Source organism: Balaenoptera musculus, chromosome 14, assembly GCF_009873245.2.
Source record: "Balaenoptera musculus isolate JJ_BM4_2016_0621 chromosome 14, mBalMus1.pri.v3, whole genome shotgun sequence".
NCBI lineage: Eukaryota > Metazoa > Chordata > Mammalia > Artiodactyla > Balaenopteridae > Balaenoptera > Balaenoptera musculus.
The window spans coordinates 22,299,226-22,326,017 of NC_045798.1; the positions used below are offsets into that span (position 1 = coordinate 22,299,226).

General features: G+C 52.3%; 1 protein-coding gene across 5 annotated transcripts in view; it reads left to right on the forward strand.

Moving 5' to 3' along the window:
* Positions 1 to 26,792, forward strand: part of AP1B1 (adaptor related protein complex 1 subunit beta 1) — a 52,402-nt gene that overhangs the window by 15,482 nt on the left and 10,128 nt on the right. For 2 of the 5 annotated variants that reach the window (XM_036822940.1, XM_036822942.1), the window contains exons 2-15: positions 3,404 to 3,466; positions 7,911 to 8,016; positions 10,546 to 10,681; positions 11,452 to 11,697; positions 12,907 to 13,097; positions 13,906 to 14,127; positions 16,599 to 16,719; positions 17,077 to 17,172; positions 18,186 to 18,301; positions 18,650 to 18,815; positions 24,040 to 24,138; positions 24,613 to 24,872; positions 25,484 to 25,685; positions 26,490 to 26,510. In XM_036822940.1, coding sequence (XP_036678835.1) covers positions 3,430 to 3,466; positions 7,911 to 8,016; positions 10,546 to 10,681; positions 11,452 to 11,697; positions 12,907 to 13,097; positions 13,906 to 14,127; positions 16,599 to 16,719; positions 17,077 to 17,172; positions 18,186 to 18,301; positions 18,650 to 18,815; positions 24,040 to 24,138; positions 24,613 to 24,872; positions 25,484 to 25,685; positions 26,490 to 26,510 — 2,019 coding nt within the window. In that variant the 5' untranslated portion in view covers positions 3,404 to 3,429. Of the gene's footprint in view, positions 1 to 63; positions 117 to 3,403; positions 3,467 to 7,910; positions 8,017 to 10,545; positions 10,682 to 11,451; positions 11,698 to 12,906; positions 13,098 to 13,905; positions 14,128 to 16,598; positions 16,720 to 17,076; positions 17,173 to 18,185; positions 18,302 to 18,649; positions 18,816 to 24,039; positions 24,139 to 24,612; positions 24,873 to 25,483; positions 25,686 to 26,489; positions 26,511 to 26,792 lie in introns of those variants that run through there. The other 3 variants (XM_036822943.1, XM_036822944.1, XM_036822941.1) reach the window with 2 other exon arrangements.

Sequence of the window (26,792 nt, forward strand, 5' to 3'; positions counted from 1 at the left end):
CAGAGAGAATGAAAAATCTCTCTTGCCCTGATACCCTAGGCAACTGCGGTGAAAGAACATGAGGAGATAGCCACCCTCAGTAGATCCACATGGTGCTGGTGATCTTTCATGGTGAGGTGAGGTTTTTTAATCGGTGCTCTGGGGTGGCTTTGCAAAAGCATTTTCATTTCTCCCCATCTTCTCCTTCCTCCTCTACCTTAATTTCCTGTATATGAAACAACTTCAGAGGGATACAATTTCTGCATCAGCAGTCCCACTGGGCCCTCTGCAGAGGGATATGCGAAATAGATACTGCGGAGGAAAGAGGCCACCAGCGCCAGCCGTCACACGGTGTGGTGGTTTAAGTTTGTGAGTAGTTGCTTAGCACCTGTAAAAGGAAGAGTGTCATCAAAAGCTCCAGCTGTAGGGGCATCAGCAGCTGTGGTAGCTTCACTAGCTGACCCTGAAGGTCTCTTGCTTTTTTCAATCCCCCAAAGAGAAATTTTCCCACCCTTTCCTCCATCTGGGTGGTTGCATCCAACACAGATCTGCCAGGCTGTGTTCTGGGAACTCAGGGCCCTTGGATGTTGTGTTGTGCCTGCAGATGAGGGGAAAGCCCGTGACACCCTCCTCTACCAGAGAAGGAAGAATTTCTGGGCAGTGCTGAAGTTGGACATCTAAGGTAGTTTTTGCTTTGTTCACTTTGATTTCCGTCTAGATTTAACGTTGGAGGGGTTTGTACGTTACTTTCTGTGATTCTTTTGGCCTGTGATTTTTAGCCCTTCTTGCCTTCATTGATTCCTCTTCAACTAAATTTAACCTTGGGAAACCCAAGGTACTCTCCTATTCTGGATACCTCTGGTTATGCTCTCAGGCCTGTGACTTCTGAAGCCATACAGCCTTTTATTGTGTGACAGACATGCCATTGTCTTCTTTACCTGCTCATTCTCACAGCTCCACAAAGAACCTCTAGGTTGGTGAGGTTTCTCTGAGAAAATGGCTTTCTCTGTGCTCAAAATGAAATTATTTTTAATGTATGTAAACTCCGGTAGGAAACAAATGCTTATATAGTTACCTCACAGCTGTCGGAGAGCAGGCTGAGGGTCCCTGGGCTTTTCAGTGGCAACTTTTCATTTCTTTCAACAACTATTGACAACCCTGGCCATGCTTGTGTGGAGGATGGATGCAGCTGTGGACCAGGCCGACTTGGGTCCTTGCCTTTGGGGATCTGTCTGCAGCCCTGACTCCCGCTGCCGAGACTGGCAGTTAGTGGCCCCGCAGCAGCACTGGCATCAGCAGACACAGGGGTCTCTTCTGCTCTTTCCCAGAGCTCCCACAGAAAAGTGCCATCATCCCTTTTCAACCTGACAAAGCAAAAGGAATGTGGAATTGTGTCTTTTTCTTTATACTTTTGTCAGCGAAGCCTTTATTCCTTTATCCTAATGGGATCCACAAAGGCTTTAAGGCAGCCCTGAGGCAGTACTTATTGGTTCCCTGTTGGTTACTGAAACAAAACCTATGGGCAGGCACCTCAGTTGGGAAACAGCCCTATTGCCATCCTGCCATAAATACAGGCTTAAACTGGAAAAATACAGTTGGGCTGTAGGGGAGCTGTGTTGCCATTGTTTCCAGAGATTTTTTTTTAAAATAAATTTATTTATTTTATTTATTTATTTTTGGCTGTGTTGGGTCTTCGTTGCTGCGTATGGGCTTTCTCTAGTTGTGGCGAGCAGGGGCTACTCTTCGTTGCAGTGCATGGGCTTCTCATTGCGGTGGCTTTTCTTGTGGAGCACACGGGCTCTAGGCGCACGGGCTTCATTAGTTGTGGCTCGTGGGCTCTAGAGCTCAGGCTCAGTAGTAGTGGTGCACTGGCTTAGTTGCTCTGCGGCAACTGTGGGATCTTCCCGGACCAGGGTTTGAACCCATGTCCCCTGCATTGGCAGGTGGATTCTTAACCACTGCACCACTAGGGAAGCCCCTCCAGAGACTTTTGAGATGTTCCTTGACTCCTCACATCCATCCCAAGAGTAACCTTAATCTCCCCCCACCGATAGCAGTGAATTGGAAGAAGATATTAATGGCTTACATGTTTGAGTCTCTTTTATAGAGGCAACAGAAGGGACCAAGTGAGTGAGTTTTCTCCATTCAAATGTCTGTTCTTTGGGATGTGTGGTTTTCTGTACCATGTGAAACTATAGGTAGGACTGGAAGTTGAAAGTCTCATGGCTTTTTGGACTGAATCCTTAAGCCACTCTCAGGGTTCTATCCTTTCTCTCAGATGGGGAAGCAGAATTCCCTCCTCTCTAGAGCACAGGTCCTGAGCTCAGATGGACCTGAAATTGTCTCTCAGTCCAGCCACTTACAAGCCATGTGACCTTGGGCAAGTTACTTAACATCCCTGAGCCTTAGTTTCCTCATCTAAAAAGGGGGTAAAAGCAATTACTTTATTGGTAGAATTAAATGAGATAAAGTGTGTAAAGCTTTAATAGGGGTTCAGTAAATGATAGCTTCTTAATAAATGTTAGAACAACCCCTGAAGCCTCTGCCATGCATCCAGGGTACTTGGCTCTTGTGTAGCTTCTTATCTCTCATCTGTTGACCAAGAAGAACTATTGAAGTTACGTAGTAAATGCTCAGCAAATTGTTGAATGAACAAGAGGGCCTTGGTATTTTCTTTGCCCTGTTGCCTTAGACCAGTACTTCACAGTGTGAGTTTTACCCTAGGAGGTGTCCTGAAAGATGCTTTGAGAAAACTGGCCAGTTAGATTTGGGGAGTGCTGTAGAGTCTGCAGTGTGTAGTTTCTAGCCCTCTCTAGAGATGAATAGTGCCTATCACTGTTCAGAGAAGCTTGGAAAAGTTGGGTAGAGAAGAAATCTCTCCAGCTTTTTAACCTTGGCATTTTCCAAGCTCCTTTGACTATATAGGCAATGATAGTGATAGTACTTCCATGAGGCTGTGATGAGGCTTCAATGAGTTCATGAGTGAGAAGCACTTAGTGCTGGGCAGAGTGAGCACCACAGAGGGGCTGCTGTAACCATGATTGTTCAGTGCTTTTTAGTCTGTGGACTCTTCCAAAGTATTGAGCCATTCCCTATTGATGGACATTTAAGTTATTTCCAGTGGTACATTGTTATGGACAGTGCTGCAGGATATAAAACCCTTTTATCGTGTGCAGATATTTCTGTGGGAGAGATTCCTAGAAGTAAAATCGCTGGGTCAAAGAATATGCACATTTTAAAATTTGATAGATCCTTCGGAATTACCCTCCAAAATCTAATCAGCCATTATCTAACAGTTCATTTGCCCAGTAAAGAGATGAGACGCTATCTCCCCTCACCAGGCATGCACTGGATCCCTCTCCCCTCTTGTGAAATGAAAATGGAATGGAACACAAGGGCAAGTCACCTCTTTTCTGTCTTGCAGAGTCTGGCCACAGATAAGGGACCAAAATGACGGACTCAAAATATTTCACCACAACCAAGAAAGGTACTGTTTGTTTCATTGTGGGGTCTTTTTTTTTTTTTTTTTGGCTGCCTTTGGTCTTCGTTGCTGCACACGGGCTTTCTCTAGTTGCGGCAGGCGGGGGCTACTTTTCATTGCAGTGCACGGGCTTCTCACTGCAGTGGCTTCTCTTGTTGCAGAGCACGGGCTCTAGGCGTGTGGGCTTCAGTAGTCATGGCATGTGGGCTCAGTAGTTGTGGCTCGTGGGCTCTAGAACGCAGGCTCAGTAGTTGTGGCGCACGGGCTTAGCTGCTCTGTGGCATGTGGGATCTTCCCGGACCAGGGCTCAAACCCGTGTCCCCTGCATTGGCAGGCGGATTCTTAACCACTGCGCCACCAGGGACATCCCCATTGTGGGGTCTTATCCTCCTCTTTCCTTGCCCGACCCTTCTGCTTGCTCCCTGTGGTAGTGGGGGGTGAGGGCGCATAGAGGCCTGGAAGCAAGTGGCAAGAATCACCGAGAGCATTTTGAACCTTGTGGATCCGGAAATTTGAACTGCGGATGGTGTAAGAAGTATGACTACTTCTTTCAGAATTCCAGAAGGAAAAAGCATTAGCTCCAAATATAGAAAAAAGCCCTCTTTTGTTCCCCGTGGCTTTAAATTGTTAAAAATGATGCCCCACCGCCCAGAGGAAAGAAAGCACACAATCCTGTCAGCAACGGCACAGTGGTATCTGTGCATGTTTGGTCCTTATCGTTGGGCATATGTTTTACGTGGTTGAAGTCAGAGTTTATATCTTGCTTTTCATCTGATATTATCATAAACGTTTTCCCACAGTTCTGAAGACTCAGTCTGTTGAGTTGCTGCATCAAAATTTGCTAAGCTAGTCTTGTATTGTTTGGGTATTACCGTTGATTTTGCTTTTCGGGAAATGGAGTTTGTTGTAGTGGCTGACAAGTGCGCTTTAACCCTGTAAGCATCTTTCTGGCTGGCCCTTCCTTCCTCCTTCCTTCCCTCCAAGTGAGATTAACTCTCGCCTGCTGACCAGATGAGAGTTTGTTGTTGGGTCAGCTGAGCCAGGACCTGCAGTCCCCTCATCAGGTGGTTCATTTCTCAGTCCAGCCAGTTTTCCTGTGTCTCTTCCACGTGCAGCGGAGGAGACAAATGGAGTCTCTGACCTGGCTTTGCTTGTCCTTGGGCAGAGAGGACAGTTTATTTATTTATTTATCTATTTATTTTGATTTAAAATTTATTTTATTTTATTTATTTATTTTTGGCTGTGTTGGGTCTTCATTGCTGCACGCGGGCTTTCTCTTGTTGTGGCGAGCGGAGACTCCTCTTCGTTGCGGTGCGCGGGCTTCTCATTGTGGTGGCTTCTCTTGTGGAGCACGGGCTCTAGGTGCACGGACTTCAGAAGTTGTGGCGAGCGGGCTCTAGAGCACAGGCTCAGTAGTTGTGGCACACGGGCTTAGTTGTTCCACGGCCTGTGGGATCTTCCCGGACCAGGGATCAAACCTGTGTCCCCTGCATTGGCAGGCAGATTCTTGTCCAGTGAGCCACCAGGGAAGCCTGAGAGGACAGTTTATTAAGTAGTAATCACTCTAAAGGGCAGTGGGTGCTGTGATAAGGGAGGGGCAGGGCCCGTGGGAGGGCTGGGGTGGAGCTAGACAGATAAACGGGGGCAGAGTGAGTGCTGGCCCAGGTCCATCAGGGAAAGGAAAGCCTAGGCACAAGTTATGAAGAGTGTGATGGAAGAAAGGTTGGAGAGGTGTGTGGGGCCTGGCGAGCCAGGTCAGAGTGGGTGAACAGTGCCAAGTAAACTAGGGTGTCAGTAGTGGGGTTTTTTTTTTTTTTTTTTTTTTTTTTTTTTTTTTTTAAATTTAATTAATTTATTTATTTTTGGCTGTGTTGGGTCTTCGTTTCTGTGCGAGGGCTTTCTCTAGTTGCGGCGAGCGGGGGCCACTCTTCATCGCGGTGCGCGGGCCTCTCACCATCGCGGCCTCTCTTGTTGCGGAGCACAGGCTCCAGACGCGCAGGCTCAGCAATTGTGGCTCACGGGCTTAATTGCTCCGCGGCACGTGGGATCTTCCCAGACCAGGGCTCGAACCCGTGTCCCCTGCATTGGCAGGCAGACTCTCAACCACTGCGCCACCAGGGAAGCCCCAGTAGTGGGGTTTTTTTTATGGGTTTTCTTTTGAGGAGAATGTCTAGAGAAATGTCTGGGACCAAATTTGACATCATTGATGGTTTTAGGCAGAGGGAGGTCAGAGGCAGATTCTAATCAAGGATCGAAGTGGGTGAGGCTGTGGGGAGGCAGGGAGACCAGAACCACAGTTCGCATGAGAGATGCTGCTGCCTGAGCTGGGGAGGAAGGCGGGGGTGTTGGGGATAGAATTGGATGCCTCGTATGTGATTGAGGAGGTAGGCTTGGTGACTGGTTGGATTTCGGGCACATTATAGGAAGGAGGCATTTCTGAAGCAGGCAGATCCCGGGATCACCCCACTAGCCTTCTTGGGGCCAAGGTGACTCGGGACTAGATCCATCAATTGACTGCCGGTTGTACTGAATCTGGCCGAACACCTCAAACAAAGCAGGGGCAGCCCAGCAGCAAGGCCCAGGGTCAGTCACATGGTCTGTTGGATCCCATAGCAGGGACACAGCCCCCTTAGTCTCTTGGAGGAGAAGGGCGTGTGTTCCTTCAGCTCTCCAGAGCCTTGGATTTGAACTGCAAGGTCTGCAGATTCCTTCTGGCTCTGTTGAGCAATATCCTCAGTGTGGCCTTGCCCAGGCTGTGCTGCATGATTGTTCTTATTTAACCTGCTTACGGTCTCTCATCTCAAGTTCTTTGCTGAACACCACATTGCTCAGTCATTAAAAAAATTTTTTAAAAAAGAACAAAACAGGGCTTCCCTGGTGGTGCAGTGGTTGAGAATCTGCCTGCTAATGCAGGGGACACGGGTTCGAGCCCTGGTCTGGGAAGATCCCACATGCCGTGGAGCAGCTGAGCCCACGTGCCACAACTACTGAGCCTGCGCGTCTGGAGCCTGTGCTCCACAACAAGAGAGGCCACGAGAGTGAGAGGCCCGCGCACCGCGATGAAGAGTGGCTCCCACTTGCCGCAACTAGAGAAAGCCCTCGCACAGAAACGAAGACCCAACACAGCCAAAAATAAATGAATAAATAAATAAATAAATTAAAAAAAAAAAAAAAAAAGAACAAAACAAAAAAACCCTGTTAGTTTTCTTTTTTTCACTGTAAATCCATCTAGAACTTCTTCTAGCACTTCCCCCCACATGATAGTTTCTGCTTCACCCCCAACCCAAGTAACTTGAGAGGGGAGCCTGGGACTCTCCTACAAAAGAGGGAGCCAAGACAGAGGTTCACGTGGTAAGTTAGTAATAATAGCAACCACCTTTAATGCAGGCCACTGAGTGCAAGGCACTGAGCCGAGTGTTTTGCATCTATTACATGAGAAGAGTCAAGGCCCCAGGCAAGGCAGAGCGTACAGACAAGGAAATGGTTTCAGAGAAGCAGGGTGAATGTCCTGGGTCGGCCAGAGCACATGGGCTTTGGAGCTGGCAGACCTGGTTTTGAATCTTAGCCTTCCTCCTCATGGCTGTGTCCTTGGGCAAGTTCCTGAACCTCTTCTAGCCTCCATTTGCTCATCTGCAAAATGGGGGCAAGTGTGGAGTTGTTGTGAGGATGCAACGAGAAGAGGTGTGGGAAGAAGTTAGGGAGGTGCCTGGCTTAGAGAAAGGCTCAGGAAAGGCTGGCTGCAGCTGGTTTGAGGGCAGGAGGCCTGTCTCGCTCCAGCATCTGCCCTCTTAACCTGTTATTGGGGTTATCAGGCCCCTGACTACCTCTCCATGGCAGGGCCCTGAACAGTCCTACTTCCTCGTTTGCTTTTTCTAGATCATCAAGTTCTTAAGAACAGTTTATTAAGTGCTAGAGCCCTCGTGGGACAGCTGAATTCTCATTTTCAGAGCCGAGCAACCGCTTGTGGCTCAGGAAGTGAAACCCTGAGTGAGCTCTTTTAACTCGAAGCTCTAGGAAAACAGGAAAAGCCTATGTGTTGAAACTGAGCAAATCCTGCCCTTTTCCCTCAAACTTTAGGTCCCCAGGTTCCATCCCACGCTGCTTTGAGGGCTTTGGGTGAGGGTGGCTGAGGAGAGCTTTGCTTCCCTCGGCATGTTTTTAGCCCTCTGGCTGAGCAGGACCTGGCAGCACACTTTTTGTCTCCCTCAGAACCTCTGTAGTTTCCATGGCTCCTCTCCCCTCAATCTGACATGATCTCCAACCTTCCATCCTGGTAATTCAGAGTTGTTTCCCTTGCTGCCTGCCCACCCAGGGCCAGGGCCTGAAGCTGCCTTCAACGGGCAGCACAGAGTGTCTTCCCTGCCTCCCTCCCATTCTTTTGGAAGTTGGGGACTGGGAATCGCCCCTTGGCAGAGTGGAAATGGATCACTCATGCTGCCTCCTTTTTTAGGGGAGATCTTCGAGCTGAAGGCAGAGCTGAACAGTGACAAGAAGGAGAAGAAGAAGGAGGCGGTGAAGAAAGTGATTGCGTCCATGACCGTGGGCAAAGACGTCAGGTGTGCAGGAGTAGGCCGGCTGGCAGCTGGAGGCAGCTGACAGAGGGAAGCTTTTGAGTTTGGGTCCAGTTCAGTCCCTCCTTAAAGGTATCCCTAGGGACCCATGTCTCCCCTGGTGTAGCTCCCTTCACAGATCTTTCCAAATAGAAGGTTTTGTTTGCAGAGGGGTCATGCGCTCAAATGTTGATGGGGTCAGGCAGTAATGGAGCAAGTGAAGTGGGCTGGGCCGAAAAAGCAACAGGCAATGCAGTGGATGTGCTGTGAGCCCTGTCAGAAACTCCAGAGGATGCTGCCTGCTGGGGAAAATGACCCCAGTGGGACCAGGTCTTTTGGTTTTTAAAAAGAACAGGGATTCTGGATTTTTCATTTTAAATCTTCTTGTTTTAGATTGCCAGATGAGGGAATTCCCTGGCAGTCCAGTGGTTAAGACTTGGCGCTTTCACTGCTGTGGCCCCGGGTTCAATCCCTGGTCAGGGAACTAAGATCCCACAAGCCATGTGGTGTGGCCAAAAAAAAAAAAAAAAAAATTGCCAGATAATACTAAACAAACAAACACTGTGCAAGTAAAACACACCTGCACGTTGGGCTTGTTAAATTTGTTGTCAGTTTGCAGCCTGGTGCATCTGGTGTGCATCTGTTGCCAGAGCAGATCACATGTTGAATTGTGGCCACTCCTTTGTTCATGCATCTCCCCAGCCTGGAACGTCCCTTCCTCTTGTCCATTTACACTGCTGCCTCCCTCATCATGCCAGCTGACTACCCTGAACATGCAGCATTTGCTGTGTTCCTGTCGCCTGGCACTAATTGTAGACTGTCCTCTTCTTATGTATACTTGTGCTTACCTGCCCACCACATTGTTGAGTCCCCAAGGACAGGAACTGGGTTCTATGACAACTTAACACTTGCACAGTGTTTGAGAGTCAGCAAAACACTTTTAAATGTTTTCCTGGCAATTCCCATACTGTAGGTAAGGATATTTTTCCTTCCAAAGAAACCAGAAACAATGACTGCCCCATGGTCACGTGGTTAATGGCGGAACTGGACTCATGCTCAGCCCATCTGAAATCCAGACCCAGGGTGCTTTCCCCCATTCCCTCTCGTTTGGGCCCCTTTGGTGCCCAGTCCTGTGCCTCATAGGCCTGGATGCTCACGTGGAGCAGCTCCCCATCTGGATCCCTCAGCAGGAACCCACAGCTCCAGACTTCTCCATGGATTTCCCTGTCCCATTGCCATGCTCAGCAAGGGGCCTCCTGACAGCACACAGTAGAAACAGTTCTGCAGAGAAACCTGCTGAGGACACAGCGGCAAAGGAATCAGGTGTCTGCTGGAAAACTGGGCCTCCTTCCAAGACAGATTCTTCCCAGGACAAAGCTGCTTTCCTTCAACCAGAACACCCCTGTCACAGAGGAGGCACCTCTGTCATCTCAAATGGGCTTGTTGTGCTGATGTAACGGGCCCAAAAGAGCAAGTCAGGCCTCTCAGCTCCCCCCCTTCCTGGTTCGTCGTCTTCCAAGGTGATGCATCAGCTTCAGCACTGACTGGACTCTCCTGCCTGTCGGGGCTCAGGAAATTCGCTTTGACCTTTTAAGTCTGTGTTACCGGGTCCTTGCCCATAAAATCACGAAAATTGAGAAGGGAGGTGATAGATAATTCCAGAGACAGAAAATTGACCACTAACCATATTTCACATGTCAAGGGGCCTGTGACCCTGGGACTGTGGGGTACCATGTTGGGAAGGGTTCTGCCCAGTATAACAGCGGTCCTGAGCACGGGCTTTGGACTCAGACCTGGTGCCTTAGGCAATTGTTTGATATTTGTGAACCTCAGTATTGTCTTCCGTAAAGTGGGGGTAATCCACTGACTTCTCAGGGCTGTTAAACAAGATCATTATGTAAAGCCCCTAGCACCAAGCCTGGCGTGTAGCGTGTGCTCTGTACACACGGGCTGGTTCTTAGTGGGTGCCTTGTAGTGACTGCAGCCCAGCCCACCCCTGCTCCCCTAAGCCCTCTGCAACCAGCAGCCCAATATAAGCGGCCATGTCAAGTATCAGAGAAGGAAAAACAATCGTTTTCATTTCTGTAGCACCTCCTAGATGTCAAGGACTAGATACCTTAAGTATGTTGTCTCTTTCAATTATCACAAGGGCCCTGTGAAATGGGGTTTTGTTATATCTTTCTTGCAAATGAGGAAGCTGAAACTGGGGATAAAAGAATTTTCCCAACTTGATTCAGCCAGCAAGAGGCAGAGCTGGGTTTGAGCCAGGTCAGATGGGCTCTAGAGCTCATGTTTGAACCCTGTGTAAAGAACAGAGGACTTTTTTGCTTTTAAAGTCACCCTTTGGAATTCCATTTCTACCAACAGATGTTCACGGTAATGGAGCTGTTGCCCTGCCTTTTACTAAGAAGTCCTGTTATATTTTCCTTCCCTCCTTCCCACTCACCCTCCTCCCCAGCCCCCATTAGCTGCCTGAAAAGTCTTCCTCTTCTTTTTTTTCACCTTTCCCACATTGACGCTGCTTTGACCTTCCAGTGCCCTCTTCCCCGACGTGGTGAACTGTATGCAGACGGACAACCTGGAACTGAAGAAGCTGGTGTACCTGTACTTGATGAACTATGCCAAGAGTCAGCCTGACATGGCCATCATGGCCGTCAACACCTTTGTGAAGGTAAGTAGAAGCTTGGTGTGGGGCTGGGGTGCTCTCTGCTCCATCTCCCCTCAGTCTCCCAGGGTGGGGCGCTACAGCCCTGGGTAGAAACACGGAGGATCCTTTCCAGGCCGTCTGACTCCCAGCCTGGGGGCCTCTTCCTCCAGCAGAGGGCTCCCGTTGTCTCCAGAAAATCTGATGCTACAGACCCTGCTAACTCATTCCATGTGACGTAGCCCCAGGCCTTTTGATCCCCGTGTGCCCTGGGGTGAGCCATGGCCCTGTGTCATTTGCCAGCTCAGGATGCAGCATGTGTCTGAGGGCTTCCGTATTGCCCTTCTAGACTTCGCTCCTTTCTGCATGTTCTGTCCTCCAGATTGAGGAGAAACAGGGACTTGCGTTGTCAGCTCTGTGCACCTTTAAAACCTTAGCTCCCCAGCCCTGTCGATGCTTAGATGTGGGCGAATGAGGGTTCTGTGGCCCAGTGGGAAGATTGAGGGTTGTGGTGCTAGGTGGACACGGCTTGAATTGTGGCTCTGCTCTGTGACCGGGTGAGCTCCCGACCTTCCTGAGGGCCTCAGCTCCCTCACCTGTGAAATGGGAACAGTATTGTGTGTCTGCTGTGAGGATCAGAGGGAACAGTGCAAAGCCTGGTATCTGGCAGATGCTACGTGCCCACACATGGCACTTACTTTTGGTGCTGTTGGCCGCAGTCGGTGGGAGATCCCACAACAGCTGTCTAATGTTGCTCAGTTCACCCCTGCCCCCGGCCAATGGCTGGTTTCCCTCAGGACTGTGAGGACCCCAACCCCCTGATCCGGGCTCTGGCTGTGCGGACCATGGGCTGCATCCGCGTTGACAAGATCACAGAGTACCTGTGCGAGCCACTCCGGAAGTGCCTGAAGGACGAGGACCCATATGTGCGCAAGACGGCGGCCGTGTGCGTGGCCAAGCTCCACGACATCAATGCCCAGCTGGTAGAGGACCAGGGCTTCCTGGATACCCTTAAAGACCTCATCTCTGACTCTAACCCCATGGTAAGTCTCTGCCACCCACCCTGCCACCTCCACCACCTCCAGGGTTGCTTGGGAAGACCTCTGCTTGACCCTCCACCAGGCAGCCCCAGTTCTTGGAAGTCAGAGCCCTGCGGGGTGGGCTAGCTGTTTTCCTACCCGCAGTGGTTTGGGCGCCATCTTTGGAGTGAGCTAGACCTGGATTCCCTTCTCTGTACAGCCCTCTCTAAGGAGCTGTGTGACCTCAGGCATCCTGCCTAACCTTCCAGAGTCCTCTTTTCTTCATCAGTAAGATGGATCTAATTCTGCATGGCTGCCGGGGGTGTTAGGAGGCTTAAGCCATTAAGGTAATGTGCCTGGCATACAGTGGGTGTGCACCCAAGACTAGTACCCTCCTTCCCCTTCCAGTCACTGTCATTGTCACCGTCCTCTCACCAAGACTGTCAGAGAGCTCTGAATGTGAGGTACTTCTCCCTTTCCCCACTTCTTTGCAGGGTTGTAGAGAATCACCCTTGAAGTAGTGTAGCCTGGAGGACAGGGCACCAGAACACAGCTGGGAGGGGAGCTGGTCTCCTCACGGCTGGTGATGGCAGCAGTTTGGAGAACAGTTCGGTAGGGCCATGTTTAAAATGAAATGTACAACCCACCTGGCTGAGACGTCTCATTCTGTGTCTCTCTGAAACACTGATCACACACGGGTGCCGAGTGGCCAGTACGGCGATGGCCATGGGAGCACTGCTTGGTTACGGGAAAGTTGAAAACCACGCGGAACACACATGAAAACAACTGCTCTGGTGGAACTGGGTTGCAGGCCCAGAGCTTCACCTGGCAACCCCTCTGTGCTCTAGCCTCTCCAGCCCCCGAGGGGCTCTGCAGGAGGAACCTTCTAGCTCTGAGAAGCACAGTTGTCAGCTCCCACAGTGAGCTGCTGTAACTGGTAGAGCGGTACTGCGTGTTAGGTAGCAGGGAGCGCTATTTTTTGTAGGAACTTGGAGCTAGATCTTTCTTGTTTTGTGTTTTTCTTTATTGGCAGGTGCACTGACTTTAGTTTCAGCTTACAGAGGAGTCAGTAGGGTGCGTGCTTGGAGTGGGTCTCGGTGCTCCAGACCCTGCCCTTCAGGTCATATTCCTTTCAGGATGTTGGAGCTCTGACTGGCCAACATCATTAGCCTCATTGCCTCCCTGGCCTGAGAGCAGCGTCCCAGCCTCTGCCCCTTCCACCCTCTCAACCAGGTGGTGGCAAACGCAGTGGCTGCCCTCTCGGAGATTGCCGAGTCTCACCCCAGCAGCAACCTGCTCGACCTGAACCCGCAGTCCATTAACAAGCTGCTGACGGCCCTGAACGAGTGCACCGAGTGGGGCCAGATCTTCATCCTGGACTGCCTGGCCAACTACACACCCAAGGACGACCGGGAGGCCCAGAGGTAAGAGGCTGCCCTTGCTTGCCGGCCTCACCGGGCCCCGGGGTGGGAGGCTCCAACCATGAGCTGGCCCCAGGCCTGCAGGGGGCTTCTTTCCAGGCCTTGCCCCACAGACCATCCTCAGATACAGAGCCAGGTTGGCAGTGGTGTTGCTTTGGGCAGTCAGCTCACTGCTCTCTGAGGGCACAGAACAGAAGCCAGGGCCTGACCTGGGAGCTGACAGAGAGATCTAGGTCACTGCGGGCTGAGGAAAGAGGTGGACAGCATGAGAGCCACCACTCGTTGAATTCTTACTGGGTGCCTGAGGCTTTGCTGGGTGCTTCCTACGCGTTAGATAATCTTTAAAGAAACTCTGTGAAGGCAGCGCCATCATTGTCCCCGTTTTACAGGTAGGGAAACTCTGGCCTAGGGAGGTGGAAGAAATCACCTAGGTCACCCAGCTGGGTCTCCCGTGACTCTTGGTCCTAACCAACATGGTATCCTGCCCCTTTTGAATGCCCTCACAACAGAAGGGAGTGAGTTGACATTCATCCAGTGTTTACTGACTGCCAGGCACTGTGCTCAGTGCTGTACATGCATTGTCTCATTTAAGCCCCCAGCAACCGTGTGAAGTTGGCATCATCATCTCCATTTTTTTAGATGAGGAAACTTGAGGCTCAGAGTGGTTTTAACCTGCTTGGGGTCAGTTAGCAGGAAACAGAACCAGGAGCTAGGTCTTCCTCCTACAGAAGACATGCTATCTTGATAACTAAAAACAGGGTGTTTCCCCTTGCTTGTCTCTGCTATTTGTCCCCCTCGGAATGGACCACAGCATCTGTGAGCGGGTCACCCCCAGGCTCTCCCACGCCAACTCCGCTGTAGTGTTGTCTGCTGTGAAGGTGCTGATGAAGTTCATGGAGATGTTGTCCAAGGACCTGGACTACTACGGCACGCTGCTCAAGAAGCTGGCCCCGCCCCTGGTCACACTGCTGTCGGCCGAGCCGGAGCTGCAGTACGTGGCCCTGCGAAACATCAACCTCATCGTGCAGAAAAGGTACTGGGACCACCACATATGGGTAGTGTGTGCCCTGGGGGGGGATCTCCTGCTGGGAACAGGGGCTCTGAAGGGAAACTGACCTGTCACCGTGCAGGATGTCTCAACAGCTTAACCCAGGGGTTCTGAGCCACCGGCATCTTTGTCCCACAGGGGACATTTGACAATGTCTGGAGACATTTTTGGTTGTCACAGTGGGGGCTGCTACTGGCATCTAGTGGGTGGAAGTCAGGGATGCTGCTCAACATCCTACAGTGCACAGGACAGCTCTGCCCCCCCATAGAACTATCCATACCAAAATGTCAGTAGTGCTGAGGTTGGGAAACCTTGGCTTAGCCTAACCAGGTAGCATGCCGGATAAAGGCGAGCGTGCACTTCTTAACCATGGAGAGTGGATGGTGCACAGTCCACACAGCCTTCCTGAAACAGGCTGTAAGATCGTGTATGTGTGCGCATACTCATTTTTTCTGGGTAGGAGTCCATAGCTCTAGAGGCTGGAGGACTCCAAGACGAGGCGCCATGGATTTTGCATCAGCCTCGGGGCCGCTCAGAATGCTGAGCAGCCAGTTTCCATCCACCCAGTAAGAATGACCACAGTAGTGAGCCACTGCTCGAGGGAAGGCACCTGACACCTGGGGTGGGTTGGGCCAAAAAACAAGGACCGATCCAGTAAGGGTGCCGGGCAGCTCCCTGGAGTGGGGCCAGACTCTGCAGTTCTACTTCCAGCCTCTTTGGTCAAATGGCTGGATCAGCAACTAACTCAAAAGCAGAACAAGGGCCTCTTGTGGGCAGGGAGCATGTGTGGAAGACCACACATGCTCCCTGTCCTTATAGCTTCAGTCTGGTTCTTAGTACACACATGGGGGCCCAGAAAGATCAGTGGAATTCAGACATTTGTAAAGGTTTGGGAGGTAAATTGGGGCAAGCTTTCTGAGTGCCTGAACAAAGGGATGAGACTAGGGATTACAGTTGCAGTGTGGGGTTTAGTGAGGTGTCGTGACCTGTGGATCCCAATCAGCAGGAGGGGCTCCCTGTGCTATATTTAACAAGGCAAACCTCCTAAGAAGTTGACCCTGTTGCTGAGGCACCACCAGACCCAGGCCCAACATGCTGTTGGGCAGCTTGTACCGAGTCCTGATGGCAGAAATCACAGCTTCTGCCCCCCAGCTCAGGATCCTGCCTCGCTTTGCCAGAACCTCCCCGCAGCCTGCTCAGCAGCACTGAGGACCACCCTGGGCAGGGTCCCTCCTTTCTCTTTGCTGGGTCTTCTCGCCTCTTCACCGTCTGTCCTCATTCCTTTTTGTTCCTCCTCTCTTTTCTGGAAAGGGTGTGGGAGTAGGAGTCAGGTAGGGGTGGTGACTCTCATCTTGCTCCCGCCCTTATTAGCACTAGATGTGTGACCTAGGGCAGGCCCCTCCTCCCCCAGGTTTCCTCAGCTAAGAAAAATGGGGTGGGTGGTGCCGGTGAGGGAGGAGCAATGACACTGGCGACAGTTCCTGCCTAGCAAGTGCCTCCTCTGAGGCAGATATGGATCATGCTAGATGCTTTGCATCTACCTCTCACAACAGCCCTGTTATGTAGGTGTCTGTGTCGGGATCCCCAGGACCAGCCCCCCACACACACACACTTAGAGATTCACTAGAAGGACTCACAGGAGACAGCATATCATTGTTTTCATAGCTGAGGTTTATCATCGACCTAGTAGGGCTGCACAGCTGGATCATGAGGGAGAAAGACAGGTGGAGTCTGGAGGAATCCTCGTGCAGGCTTCCCATGGGGGGGGGGTCACACAGAGAATGTTTCTCCCCCAGCGACAGTGCAGCAGCATGTGTGTAATGTTTCTGCCCAGGGATGCCTGTTTGAGACTTAGCACCTTGGGTTTTTTGGGGGGGGACGAGTGATAAAGGCACCCTCTGCCTGACACCTACCAAAATTCCAGGCTCCTAGAAGGAAAGCAGGTGTTCAGCAAAAACCATGTTGTTTATACAAACAGTCAAGGCACAGTTAACCACCTTTATCATTTAGGGAACAGTGAGAGCACTCCCAAAAGGTGAATTCCCAGATGCCAGGCCTTTCTAAGACTGGCAACTCGGGCCTGCAAAGGTAATGCTTCCGACACAGAACGCTTCCTATTCCGTGAGTGAGGAAACGGGCCTGAGGTCACCAGCTAGGATTGGAACTGAGGCCTGACTCCCAAGCCTGTTGCCTGATGCCTGTGGCCTCTTGAATGTGAACTGTTTCTTGCTCATATTCCCTCTTCCCTTCCTGGCATGTGGTTGGACACACAGGGGCCGGTCAGAACCTTGGTTGGCAGGTCCTGTGCCCAGGAGCGTGCAGACATGGGGGCGACTGCTTTCACGGATGTCAGTTTCCATGTCCGACCCCAGAAATGTCCCAGCAAATGTGGAAGGGTTTTCTCACAGGGCCTATGACTTGCTCTTTGCTCTTCGGGCAACCTTGCCCCCCACCAGGCCTGAGATCCTGAAGCACGAGATGAAGGTGTTCTTTGTGAAGTACAATGACCCCATCTACGTGAAGCTGGAGAAGCTGGACATCATGATCCGCCTGGCCTCCCAGGCCAACATCGCCCAGGTCAGCAGAGGGTGGTGCCCAGGTGGGCTCTGTGAGCAAACTCTCCACAAATGTTAACTGATATTTTTGTGATTAAAGAGTTTGTTCTCTCTGTTATTACTTCACATCCATTGAAGTGGTAGTTAGGTGGATATGTTAGCTAGATCAACCAAACTAAGGATTGTCCATCCCTGCCAATTAGTCCTTCCTGTTTTCCTCTTGGGGCACATGACAGCTCTCTCCCTCCCTTGGAACTTCCACCTCGAACAGGAGGCAGAATCCCACCCTTCTAGGGGTATGTGCATACCCACAGCCCAGGGGTGTTCCAGGAGGTTGCCCTGCCAGATCCCCCCAACTGCATCTTTGTTTGGGCCACAGGTGTTGGCGGAGCTGAAAGAGTACGCGACAGAGGTGGATGTGGACTTTGTACGGAAGGCTGTGCGAGCCATTGGCCGTTGCGCCATCAAGGTGGAGGTGAGGCTCTGAGACTCTGTCCTTGGCGGGGGGAAGGAGGAAAGGAAAAGAAGCTGAAACCAGGAAACCAGTCTGATTCCAGCAGAATCTGCCAGCTGCTCATGGTCCAGGAAGGCCTGAGGGTCACAACTGGAGCCCCCAAGGCACCCACGGTACAGATTTGGTTAGGCTCCTTCTCATCTGTAATCTCCCTTGGGCCTCTGAGTTGCTGCAGATGAAATTAGCCCGTCATCGTCAGGGGTCTCCTGCAGCATTAGCTAAGACAGTGTGGCAGCCCAAGCTGGTGGTGGCCCTGGTAGACTTAGCTCTCACTTTGTGGAGCTTTGGGGCAGGGGCTCTGCCTGTTGGACGCTTTGGCAGGTATCATGATTCAGCTGTCCATGTGCCCTTATCTTCAAATTCCCAAGGGTCATTCAGACCCCTGTGTCCTGGCACTTCATCCCTCCCATTCTCTGCCTCTGGAGAGGTTCCTTGATCACTGATCTGACTCTCCTTAAATGGGTCTCCTGGAGGCTAGGGGATCTGGGACAGCTGGTCACTTCAGCCCAGCCCCTTGAGACGTTTTCCGTTTGGCACCCGTGATGGCAGTCTGAGAAATCTCTCCCATAGAGCTTAGTGCAGCGTGATGGAGTAGAGGGGTGTGGGGAGGGCTGGTCCAAGCAGAGACCTCCTAAATGTTTTTGGTCACGGGAGCCCATTTTGTGGAACAAGTAGAAGTGAAGCCCTGCTCTCAGGGCTTGGCCTAGAAGAGCTCCATAGACCCTCCCTGCTCTCAGAAGCTCTACTGGCCTTCTCCTCAGTCTAATTCTATCTCCCTGTGTCCCTGCCATCCCAGGACCATCATTTTGTACGCATTCTCCCACCTGTTACCTGCAGAGAGGGTTCTCCTGTTTTCCTGCTGTGAAAAGGAAGGCGGGCAAGGTGTGACTGAGCCCTTGACCAAGGCATGTTGGTCAGAGGTTCTGCTGGAAGTGGGTGCAAGGCCTTGCCCACACTCTCCTCTTCCCACACAGCAATCTGCCGAGCGCTGCGTGAGCACGCTGCTCGATCTCATCCAGACCAAGGTCAACTACGTGGTCCAGGAAGCCATCGTGGTCATCAAGGACATCTTCCGCAAGTACCCCAACAAGTACGTGGCTGCCCCCCCGCCCCATGAGGGTGTTGTGGCTCTGCCAGGGGCGGGCTGGTGGGGAGGAAAAGCAAGGAGGAGCCTCTCCCTCTTCCTTATTTTTTGCCGCAAACAGCATTCTCAAAAGAAACCCTTTATTTTTTTCTTATTTCTCCTGAGCCGCCCCTGCTCTGCTCCCCAGGCCCAAATAAGAACTAAAATGTAAAGGATAAAACTCAAATCCTGTTACTCACCAGCCTCTCAGGCTCTTGTGGAGCAGCTGCCCGTCTCTGTTGGCCCCTCCTGGGCCTCCCCTGGGTGGCCCAGGCTCCCTCAGTGCTCATGTGCCGGCCGTGCCCTGGTCTCCAGGTATGAGAGTGTGATCGCCACGCTGTGCGAGAACCTGGACTCCCTGGACGAGCCTGAGGCCCGGGCCGCCATGATCTGGATTGTGGGCGAGTACGCCGAGCGGATAGACAACGCGGATGAGCTGCTGGAGAGCTTCCTAGAGGGCTTCCATGACGAGAGCACCCAGGTGAGACGTTGGGTGGCCTACTTGGGCACCTGCGGTCCCTCCTGCCCTGAAACCCTCCTCTCAGCCAGCAGGCCTCAGGGCCCTGCCCCTCCTAAAACTGCACTGACAGTGCAGACAGACACGGAGTGTCATATGGGTGACAGGTGTGGCCCCTTTGCTCCCACACTGCGGTACCTAAGGGGGACATGTGAGGACAGTCTGTGGTGGTGGATATTGAAGACTGCGAAAGTTTCTGGTTTTGTTTTAATTTTGTATTTATGTTTGGATAGGTAGTACATTGACTTGGTTCAAAATTGAAAAGACACAAAAGGATATATAGTGAAAATTCTGTTTCCTACCACTTTCCTGGTCACAAGTTCTCCTGGAGAACACCATGTTATTTATTGGTTTCTTGCGGGTACTTCCAGAGAGGGAGTTTAGGAACACACCAGCCAGTTCCTCTACAGAGACATGAATAGTCAATTTTCATCGTTTGTGGTACTTATATTCCATAAAGTCAAACACTGATTTAGTAAGTGCTAAACCATTGCTCCCAGGAGAAATATAGAGTTGGGTTCCTACAAACCCCAGTCACAGCATTTTTATCAGCTGGTCAAGGTAAACCTTGTTTTATGTGTGTCTCTGTTTAGAGACACCTTATTTAATATATACTGTTGATTCATTAGCATTGAACTCATAGCCAGCAGCATTGTAACTCACGCCTGAACAAAGCTCATCTAACACATTTATTTTCTCTAAAAGGCACATCACAGCCTTCTTGCGCTTAGGAACACCAGACAGCGCTTTAGCACTACACTGGGGGAGAGGTGGGGGCATTTTAAACAGCAAAATCACCAACAGAAAGCACCAAAATGTGAAAGACATGGCAGTAAGTAGACTGTGAAGAAGTCACTTGTTTACAATATGAGAGCTGAGACAGACGGCAGGGCACCGCCTCACTCGACCTCAGCTGGGGATGTGTACTTCAGGCAACTCGAATTTTTCCCTGCTATGCACGTCTGTGAATGACCGTGAAAATGCCACAAGCACTGATTTCAGGGTCACCAGTAAATTTTAGCAAGCAGACAAATTTGCATATGTGTCCTCTGTGAATAATGAGGATCGACTATATATATATATTTCCTTCTCACTTTTTTTAAGATTTATTTATTTATTTATTTATTTATTTTTGGCTGTGTTGGGTCTTTGTTGCTGCGCGCGGGCTTTCTCTAGTTGCGGCGAGCAGGGGCTACTGTTCGTTGCGGCACGCAGGCTTCTCATTGCAGTGGCTTCTCTTGTTGCGGAGCACGGGCTCTAGGCACACGGGCTTCAGTAGTTGTGCTACACAGGCTCAGTAGTTGTGGCTTTCGGGCTCTAGAGCGCAGGCTCAGTAGTTGTGGCACACGGGCTTAGTTGCTCCGTGGCATGTGGGATCTTCCTGGACCAGGGCTCGAACCCGTGTCCCCTGCATTGGCAGGCAGATTCTTAACCACTGCACCACCAGGAAAGTCCCCTCACTTATTTTTAAATACTGATAGTAAACTATACAAATTGAAACTGTTCGGTACCTTTCATTTTTCCCTTAAAAATACATTTGAAGGCCATGCCATTATTAATTATTAATTTATGCCATTATTAATTTATTAATTTACAGTTTCAGAGGAGTCCTTCATGCAAAAGGACCATGTTTGTTTAACCAGCCTCCCCTGACGGATATTTAGGTGTCCAACCTTCTGCTCTTTTAAACAGTACTGCTGTGAATAACCTGTGGAAAGCACATCTGCATGTGCAGCTGGAGGGTGAATTCTTAGAAGCACGATGCTAGGTAGAAGGGCCCGTGCATTGCAGGTTCAGGTTGCTGTAGCAGATTTCCCTTGGTGTGGAGATTGTTCTGGTTTACACTCCTGTCTCAGAGGTGGGAGAGTCCTCTCCTTACCTCCTTTGCCAGCCTAGTGCATGCTCAGACTTTATTTTTACCTATCTGATTGATAACAAATGGTACCTTGGTATAGTTTTGTTTGCATTTCTGTTTTGAGTGGGGTTGAACATCTGTACATTTGTATTCCCTCTTACGTGAACTGTCTGCTCATGCACGTGGGGCCTTTAAAATGTCTGTGAGCACAGAAATCTTAGCTGCCCAGCTGGCGCAGTGGAACCCAGTGGGTCAGACCCTGGACGTTGACTCGGAGATACCAGAGTCCAAACCCCTCTTCTGCCCCTTCCTGGCTTGCTGCCTTTATGCTAACCCTTCACCTGTCTGAGCCTCAATTTCCTCATTTACAAAATGAGAGTCATAAGACTTTCCCTCATCCTGTGCTGTGAAAGTTAAATGGGATGCTTTGTGTAATGTCCCTAACATGTGCGCAGCCCCTAAATTAGAAGCACTCATTAATGGTGGTGTCGGTGTTGGTCAGAATTGGTTTAAAAGCACACTTGTCCAGGCAGAAAAGGGGACCTATGGGTTCCTGTAGCTGAGTCCAAGGAGCGTTCTCTCTTCTGCACCACTGGGTGAAGGTGTGTGGGCGGTGGCAGCGGGGCTGTCTGTGCCTTCCTTGGGTGGCGTTGTCCTTGGGCAGGCTCCCCACCAGTGAAGCTTGTGAGGGGTCAGTGCTTCCAGGCTATGCCCTTCTCACTTAGCAACCCCGTAACTGCCTTCCCCTCAGTGGTTCCAGCAACAGTTCAGCCTGTTTGCATTACCCTGAGCCAGTCCCTGTCTCTGTGGATTGAGAGGGCCAGAGAGAAGGACAGTTCTCTGAGGGAAAGCCAGCGTTTCAAAGCCAGAAGATCGAATGGATGCGGGGTGGGAAAAACAACAGGTGTCCGTCACAAAATAATAATAGTAATTCCCACCGACTCCCACTGCCACCTGCCACGTCCAGCTGGCAGCCTGCCCCAGGGCTGCCTCCACTTCCACCGCACCAGCCTCCCTCCTTTGTCTGAGAAGCAAGGCCCAGTCTGGGCTGGTTTCTGCTCCTGTAGTCGGGTCCTGCTGGGATGACTGCAGAGGATGCCCTGTGGGGGTGTTTCTGCCTGTGGCTCCTCCCCCATTGTAGGATCTGGAGCGTTAAACCCGCCAAGCCCATTTCCTCATCTCTAGCACAGGGTTCCTGCAAAGCTTATTGGATGTTGTGTGTAAACTGCCCACTCCAGCGCTCAGCAAACAGTAGTTGGGTGGTGATGGTGTTTTAATTAGGTGGCCTGCTTCCTTTGCCTCCTGGGTTCACAGCACAGTTCAGAGCTTTTATAAGAATACTTAATGCTTTGCAGTTTGGAAACTTATTTTATTTATTTATTTTTGGCTGCATTGGGTCTTCGTTGCTGTGCTGGCTTTCTCTAAGTTGCGGACCGTGGGCTCAGTAGTTGTGGTGCACGGACTTAGTTGCTCTGCGGCATGTGGGATCTTCCCGAACCAGGGCTCAAACCTGTGTCCCCTGCATTGGCAGGCGGATTCTTAACCACTGCGTCACTAGGGAAGTCCTAGGAACTTATTTTAGATTGTCTCTTTGAGCCCCCTCGTCCTGGCTCCTAAGCCTCTCCAGCCGTGGACAGGGAGCGCTGCGTCTGGCCTGTCTGAGGGGAGGGGCAGCAGCATCTTGGCAGGGGGACTGCCCTGACCTGCAGGCGAACGGGGGCCTCAGTGTGTGTGTGGGGAGACTAGGTAGGGAGCTGAGGCAGCCCTGTTCCCAGGCAGCACTGCAGACCCGACAGTGATGAATGAGCGCTGGCAGCCAGCTGCCTGGGGTTGGGGAGAACTTGGTAAAGAGTCCCTGTGTGGCAGTTGTGGTGACGTTGACGATGATGACAGCTGTTGTGCATTGAGCAGAGGACACAGTCAGTTCTTTCCGTTTGTTGTCTCATTGACTCTTCCCATCAACTCTGTGAAGTGTTGCCTCCATTTTATAGATGAGGAAACAGACTCAGAAGTTAAATAGCTCGTCCAGGGTCACCAGCTGGGAAGTGGTAGAATCAGAGTTCAAATGAGGTGTGGTCTAACTCTGGCTCCAAGTAAGCTTCCACTGATTGCGTCTTCAGAGCTCACAAGAACCCCCTGAGGTAGGCCACACCTCTCCCTCAACGACTGAGGGTAAGTGGCTTTCTCTAGGCTACCCAGCCAGGGACTCGAGCCAGGTCTGAAAGCCAGTCCCCGAGCCGCCTCCTGCCTTGGACACAGCTAGCCTGCTCCTCTGCCATTGGCCCGTGTGTCACCAGATTGCAGGGACTCTGGATGCTTAGTCCCAGAAACAGACTGCATCCCCTCAATCCTGCCTCCTGCTGTCAGCCCGCCCTGCATACCAGGGCAGCTAAGCCATTTGTTTTTGTAAGTTCCCTCCTGCCGGACAGGCCCAGGAGGTGCAACCAGCCCCGTTGCCACCCTTCTGCCGCAGGCCTGTCCCTAGCACAGTCCGGGGAGCCTCAGGCTGTCCTCTTGTCCCAGGACTGACAAAATGCGATGGGGCTAAGGAAGGGCTATGCACAGAGAATTGTTCTTCAGAGGTGTGTTTTTAGTCAGCAGGTTTTTCTTAAGTGCCTGTTACACACCAGGCACTAGAATGAACAATAGCCAGGGATGCAGCAGTGACAGACACGATCCCTGCCCTCAAGGAGATCTCTCCGCAGGGCGGCCCTGTGGCTGGAAAGCATTTCCAGTACTGTGGGGTGGCGCCAGTGAGGGGGACAAGAGGCTACAGAAGTGGGAGGGGGCACAGGAGGCATGTTCAGGTGAAGGCAGTGGCAGGTGAGAGGTGGGGCTGGTGGGGGCGGGGCAGGAATGGTTCCCGCCCTCTGGTGGAAGCACAGTTACTCACAACAGGCTGACTGTGTGAGCCCTGCTGCCCCAGTCTGCTGGGCATCCCTGGCACCTGTTCCACTTGTTGGCAGATGGTCTTTAATAAGCATACCAGGCACACGTGTTGCCTCCGTAAGCTGCGAGCTCCTGAAGGCTGTGAGGCCTGGAGCCCTGATGGGTTTCTGGGACCCTAGCACTGCGCAGCAGCCTCCGCCTGCCTGGGGTTGCCAGATAGCACCGTGGCCAGCTCCTTCCTGAGCAGTCGGGCCAAGGTCCAGGCTTCTCAGCACTACCTCACCCCTGCTGGACTTGGCCTGTTTGCATGGCTAACCCCAAACCCAGGAAAGCTGTTCTCAGTCTTTGAACATCGTTTTCCCTCTCTGAGGTCCTCACCTGGTTTCCTACTGTCCCCACAAGAAGCTTACACTCCTTCCTCGCCTCCTCTCTGTCTTCCTGCAGGTCCAGCTGCAGCTGCTGACAGCCATCGTGAAACTCTTTCTGAAGAAGCCGACAGAGACCCAGGAGCTGGTGCAGCAGGTCCTCAGCTTGGCCACTCAGGTGGGTGCGCAGCCTCCCTGCTGTGCCCAGCACAGCCCTTGTTCCACGGAGGGAGCTTCAGTCCAAGGAGCCAGACCTGGGTGGTCCTGCCCCTAAAACTGGCACCACTGGAGTTTGGCCCCAGAGCATTCCAGGATCCCTGCTCAAGGAGCTCAGTCACAATCAAATAGAGGTGGGGCGGGGGCAGGTGGTGACTTTGAGCCAGACCATAAATGAGAGAGGAGAGGGAAGTCCCTGAGAACCGGGAGGGCAGATGGTGGAGGAGGCAGGGAACAGAGGCAGGAGCGGGCTGGGGGGAAACTGGGGGGCTGGGCCACATCTGTTCAAGCGGTTTACGGGTGTGCTCCCGCCAGTTCTCAGGTTGCCATCATCAGTCGCCCTGTGATCCCACCCGTGTCGTGGGACTACGGATGGGGCTCCCCCTTCCCCTCACCTGGTTGCTCTGAGTTTCACTGGCTTCTCATCACCTCCCAGGACTCAGACAACCCGGACCTGCGAGACCGCGGCTACATCTACTGGCGCCTGCTCTCCACGGACCCCGTGGCTGCCAAGGAGGTGGTGCTGGCGGAGAAGCCGCTCATCTCGGAAGAGACAGACCTCATCGAGCCCACGCTGCTGGACGAGCTCATCTGCTACATCGGCACCCTGGCCTCCGTCTACCACAAGCCGCCCAGCGCCTTTGTGGAGGGGGGCCGGGGCGTCGTGCACAAGAGCCTGCCGCCCCGCACGGCCTCGTGAGTACCGGGGACCACTTGCTGGCCTGAGCCTCCCCACCTGCTTCCTCGGTTCAGTAGCACAAGCGCTCGGGCCTGAGTCTGAGCAAAATTACGATTCTAGCAACTTTTTAGTGAATGCTTACTACATTCCAGGTGTTGACTCGGTGACAACAGCTCTGAGAGATGTCCCCTCTTAAGAGATGGGGACAAGAGGCATAGCTTGAGTGCCTGCTGCAGCATCCCAGGCAGCAGAGCTGGGCTCAGACTCGATTCTGCCTGACTCCAGAGCCCTGTTCCTCTCGCCTTCCTGCTCTGTGGCTCCCAGGGTTGTTGGCCTGGTTGTCCAGTCCTCTGGGACCGGCACCTGCTCTTCTCTTTAGAGTGGGCTGAGTGAGGGGAATACAGATGGCCCTCCCTTCCCTCAGCCCATGAAGCTGGATCTCTCGGAGAGCCAACAAGATGGATGAGGCGTCGGAAGCGGGAGAAAGGGGGGGATATAGACAGGCTTCTGGGACAGTGAGGAGACCCAGGTGCCTATCCTGAGGGTGGATCCTGGAGACTGGGGGCTCTGGCCTCCCTGAGATAGCCTGACCCCCCACCCTGCTGAACCTCTTTCCCTGTCCTGGCAGGAGTGAGAGCACGGAGAGCCCGGAGACGGCCCCTGCCGGAGCGCCCCCTGGCGAGCAGCTGGATGTCATCCCCACCCAGGGCGACCTGCTGGGCGACCTCCTCAACCTGGACCTTGGCCCTCCGGTGAGTGGCCCACCCCTGGCCACCTCCTCGGTGCAGATGGGAGCTGTGGACCTTCTTGGCAGCGGCCTCGACAGCCTGGTATGTCCTGGGGCCCCCTCTGGGTGAGGTTGATAGTGATCTTTGGAGGAGCGATCATTGAACGCCCTCTCTGCCAGATGCCAACCAAGGGCTTCAGGCACATTTGCCTGCAAAGGTGATCATGTACACCTTACACATCGGTGAGAAACTGAGGCTTAAAGAGGTCAGGTGACCTTCCTTCCAAGAGCACACAGCTGCTAAGCGGCAGACACAGGATTTAGCCCCTTGCCGGGCTGCTGAACCCCAAGAGACCTGGGGCAGTGTAGGGCCTGTCCTAGCCCCTTCCCCTGAGTCTGGCACCTTGGCCCTGTAAGGCTGGAGGAGCCATACCTGCATCCACTTACCCCGCACGCTGCACTGGTTGGGGGTAGCAGCCCAGCAGGCCTGAGAGAGGCCCATGAGAGGTCAGGGACAGTCCCTCCTCCCCTGTGAAAGCGGGTGGTAAGACTGGCCTGGGTGTTTCCCTGGGATTTCTTCAGGCAGCTGGTAGAGCTGGGTGGAGGGGGCAGTGGGGCCCTTGTCACTTGGCCATGCCTGGCTCAGGTCCCCAAGGCCACAGCATAGGAAAGGGTAGGAAGGACGAGGGTGGTCAAGTGAGACCAGTGGGTCATGCCCTTCATAGAGACAATGTGGACCCCTCATAGGCCCGGCACAGCCTCACACCAGGCGCCTTTTGGGTGGAGCAGCAATGACTAATTTTCTCCCCCTTTCCCTCTCTTTCTTATCTCTTTGTGTCTTCTTTCCTGGCTTTTCTCTCTGCATGTGGCTGCCTGTTCTCTTCACTCTGCCTGCTTCTGCTTGGAGATGGGGGATGAGCCTGAAGGGGTATGGTTCAACCCTTGTGCCACCAACCCTGCTCGTAGATCGCCCACCCAGCATCCCAAGGGTCGGATGATGTCAAAGCAGTCCCTCCCTGCTAGCCCTGGCCTCTGTCCAGTGTCCTGGCAGCCTCCGCATTGACTGCCCAGCATCCAGCTGCCCTTGGGCCCCCATGTCCATTAATTCCTCAGCCCATCCTCACTACCCTATGATGAAGTTGCCTTGTTATCCTGAGGCTCGCCGGCCCTCTCAGTCCCCACGACTCCTCTCTGACATCCTGGGGTGCGT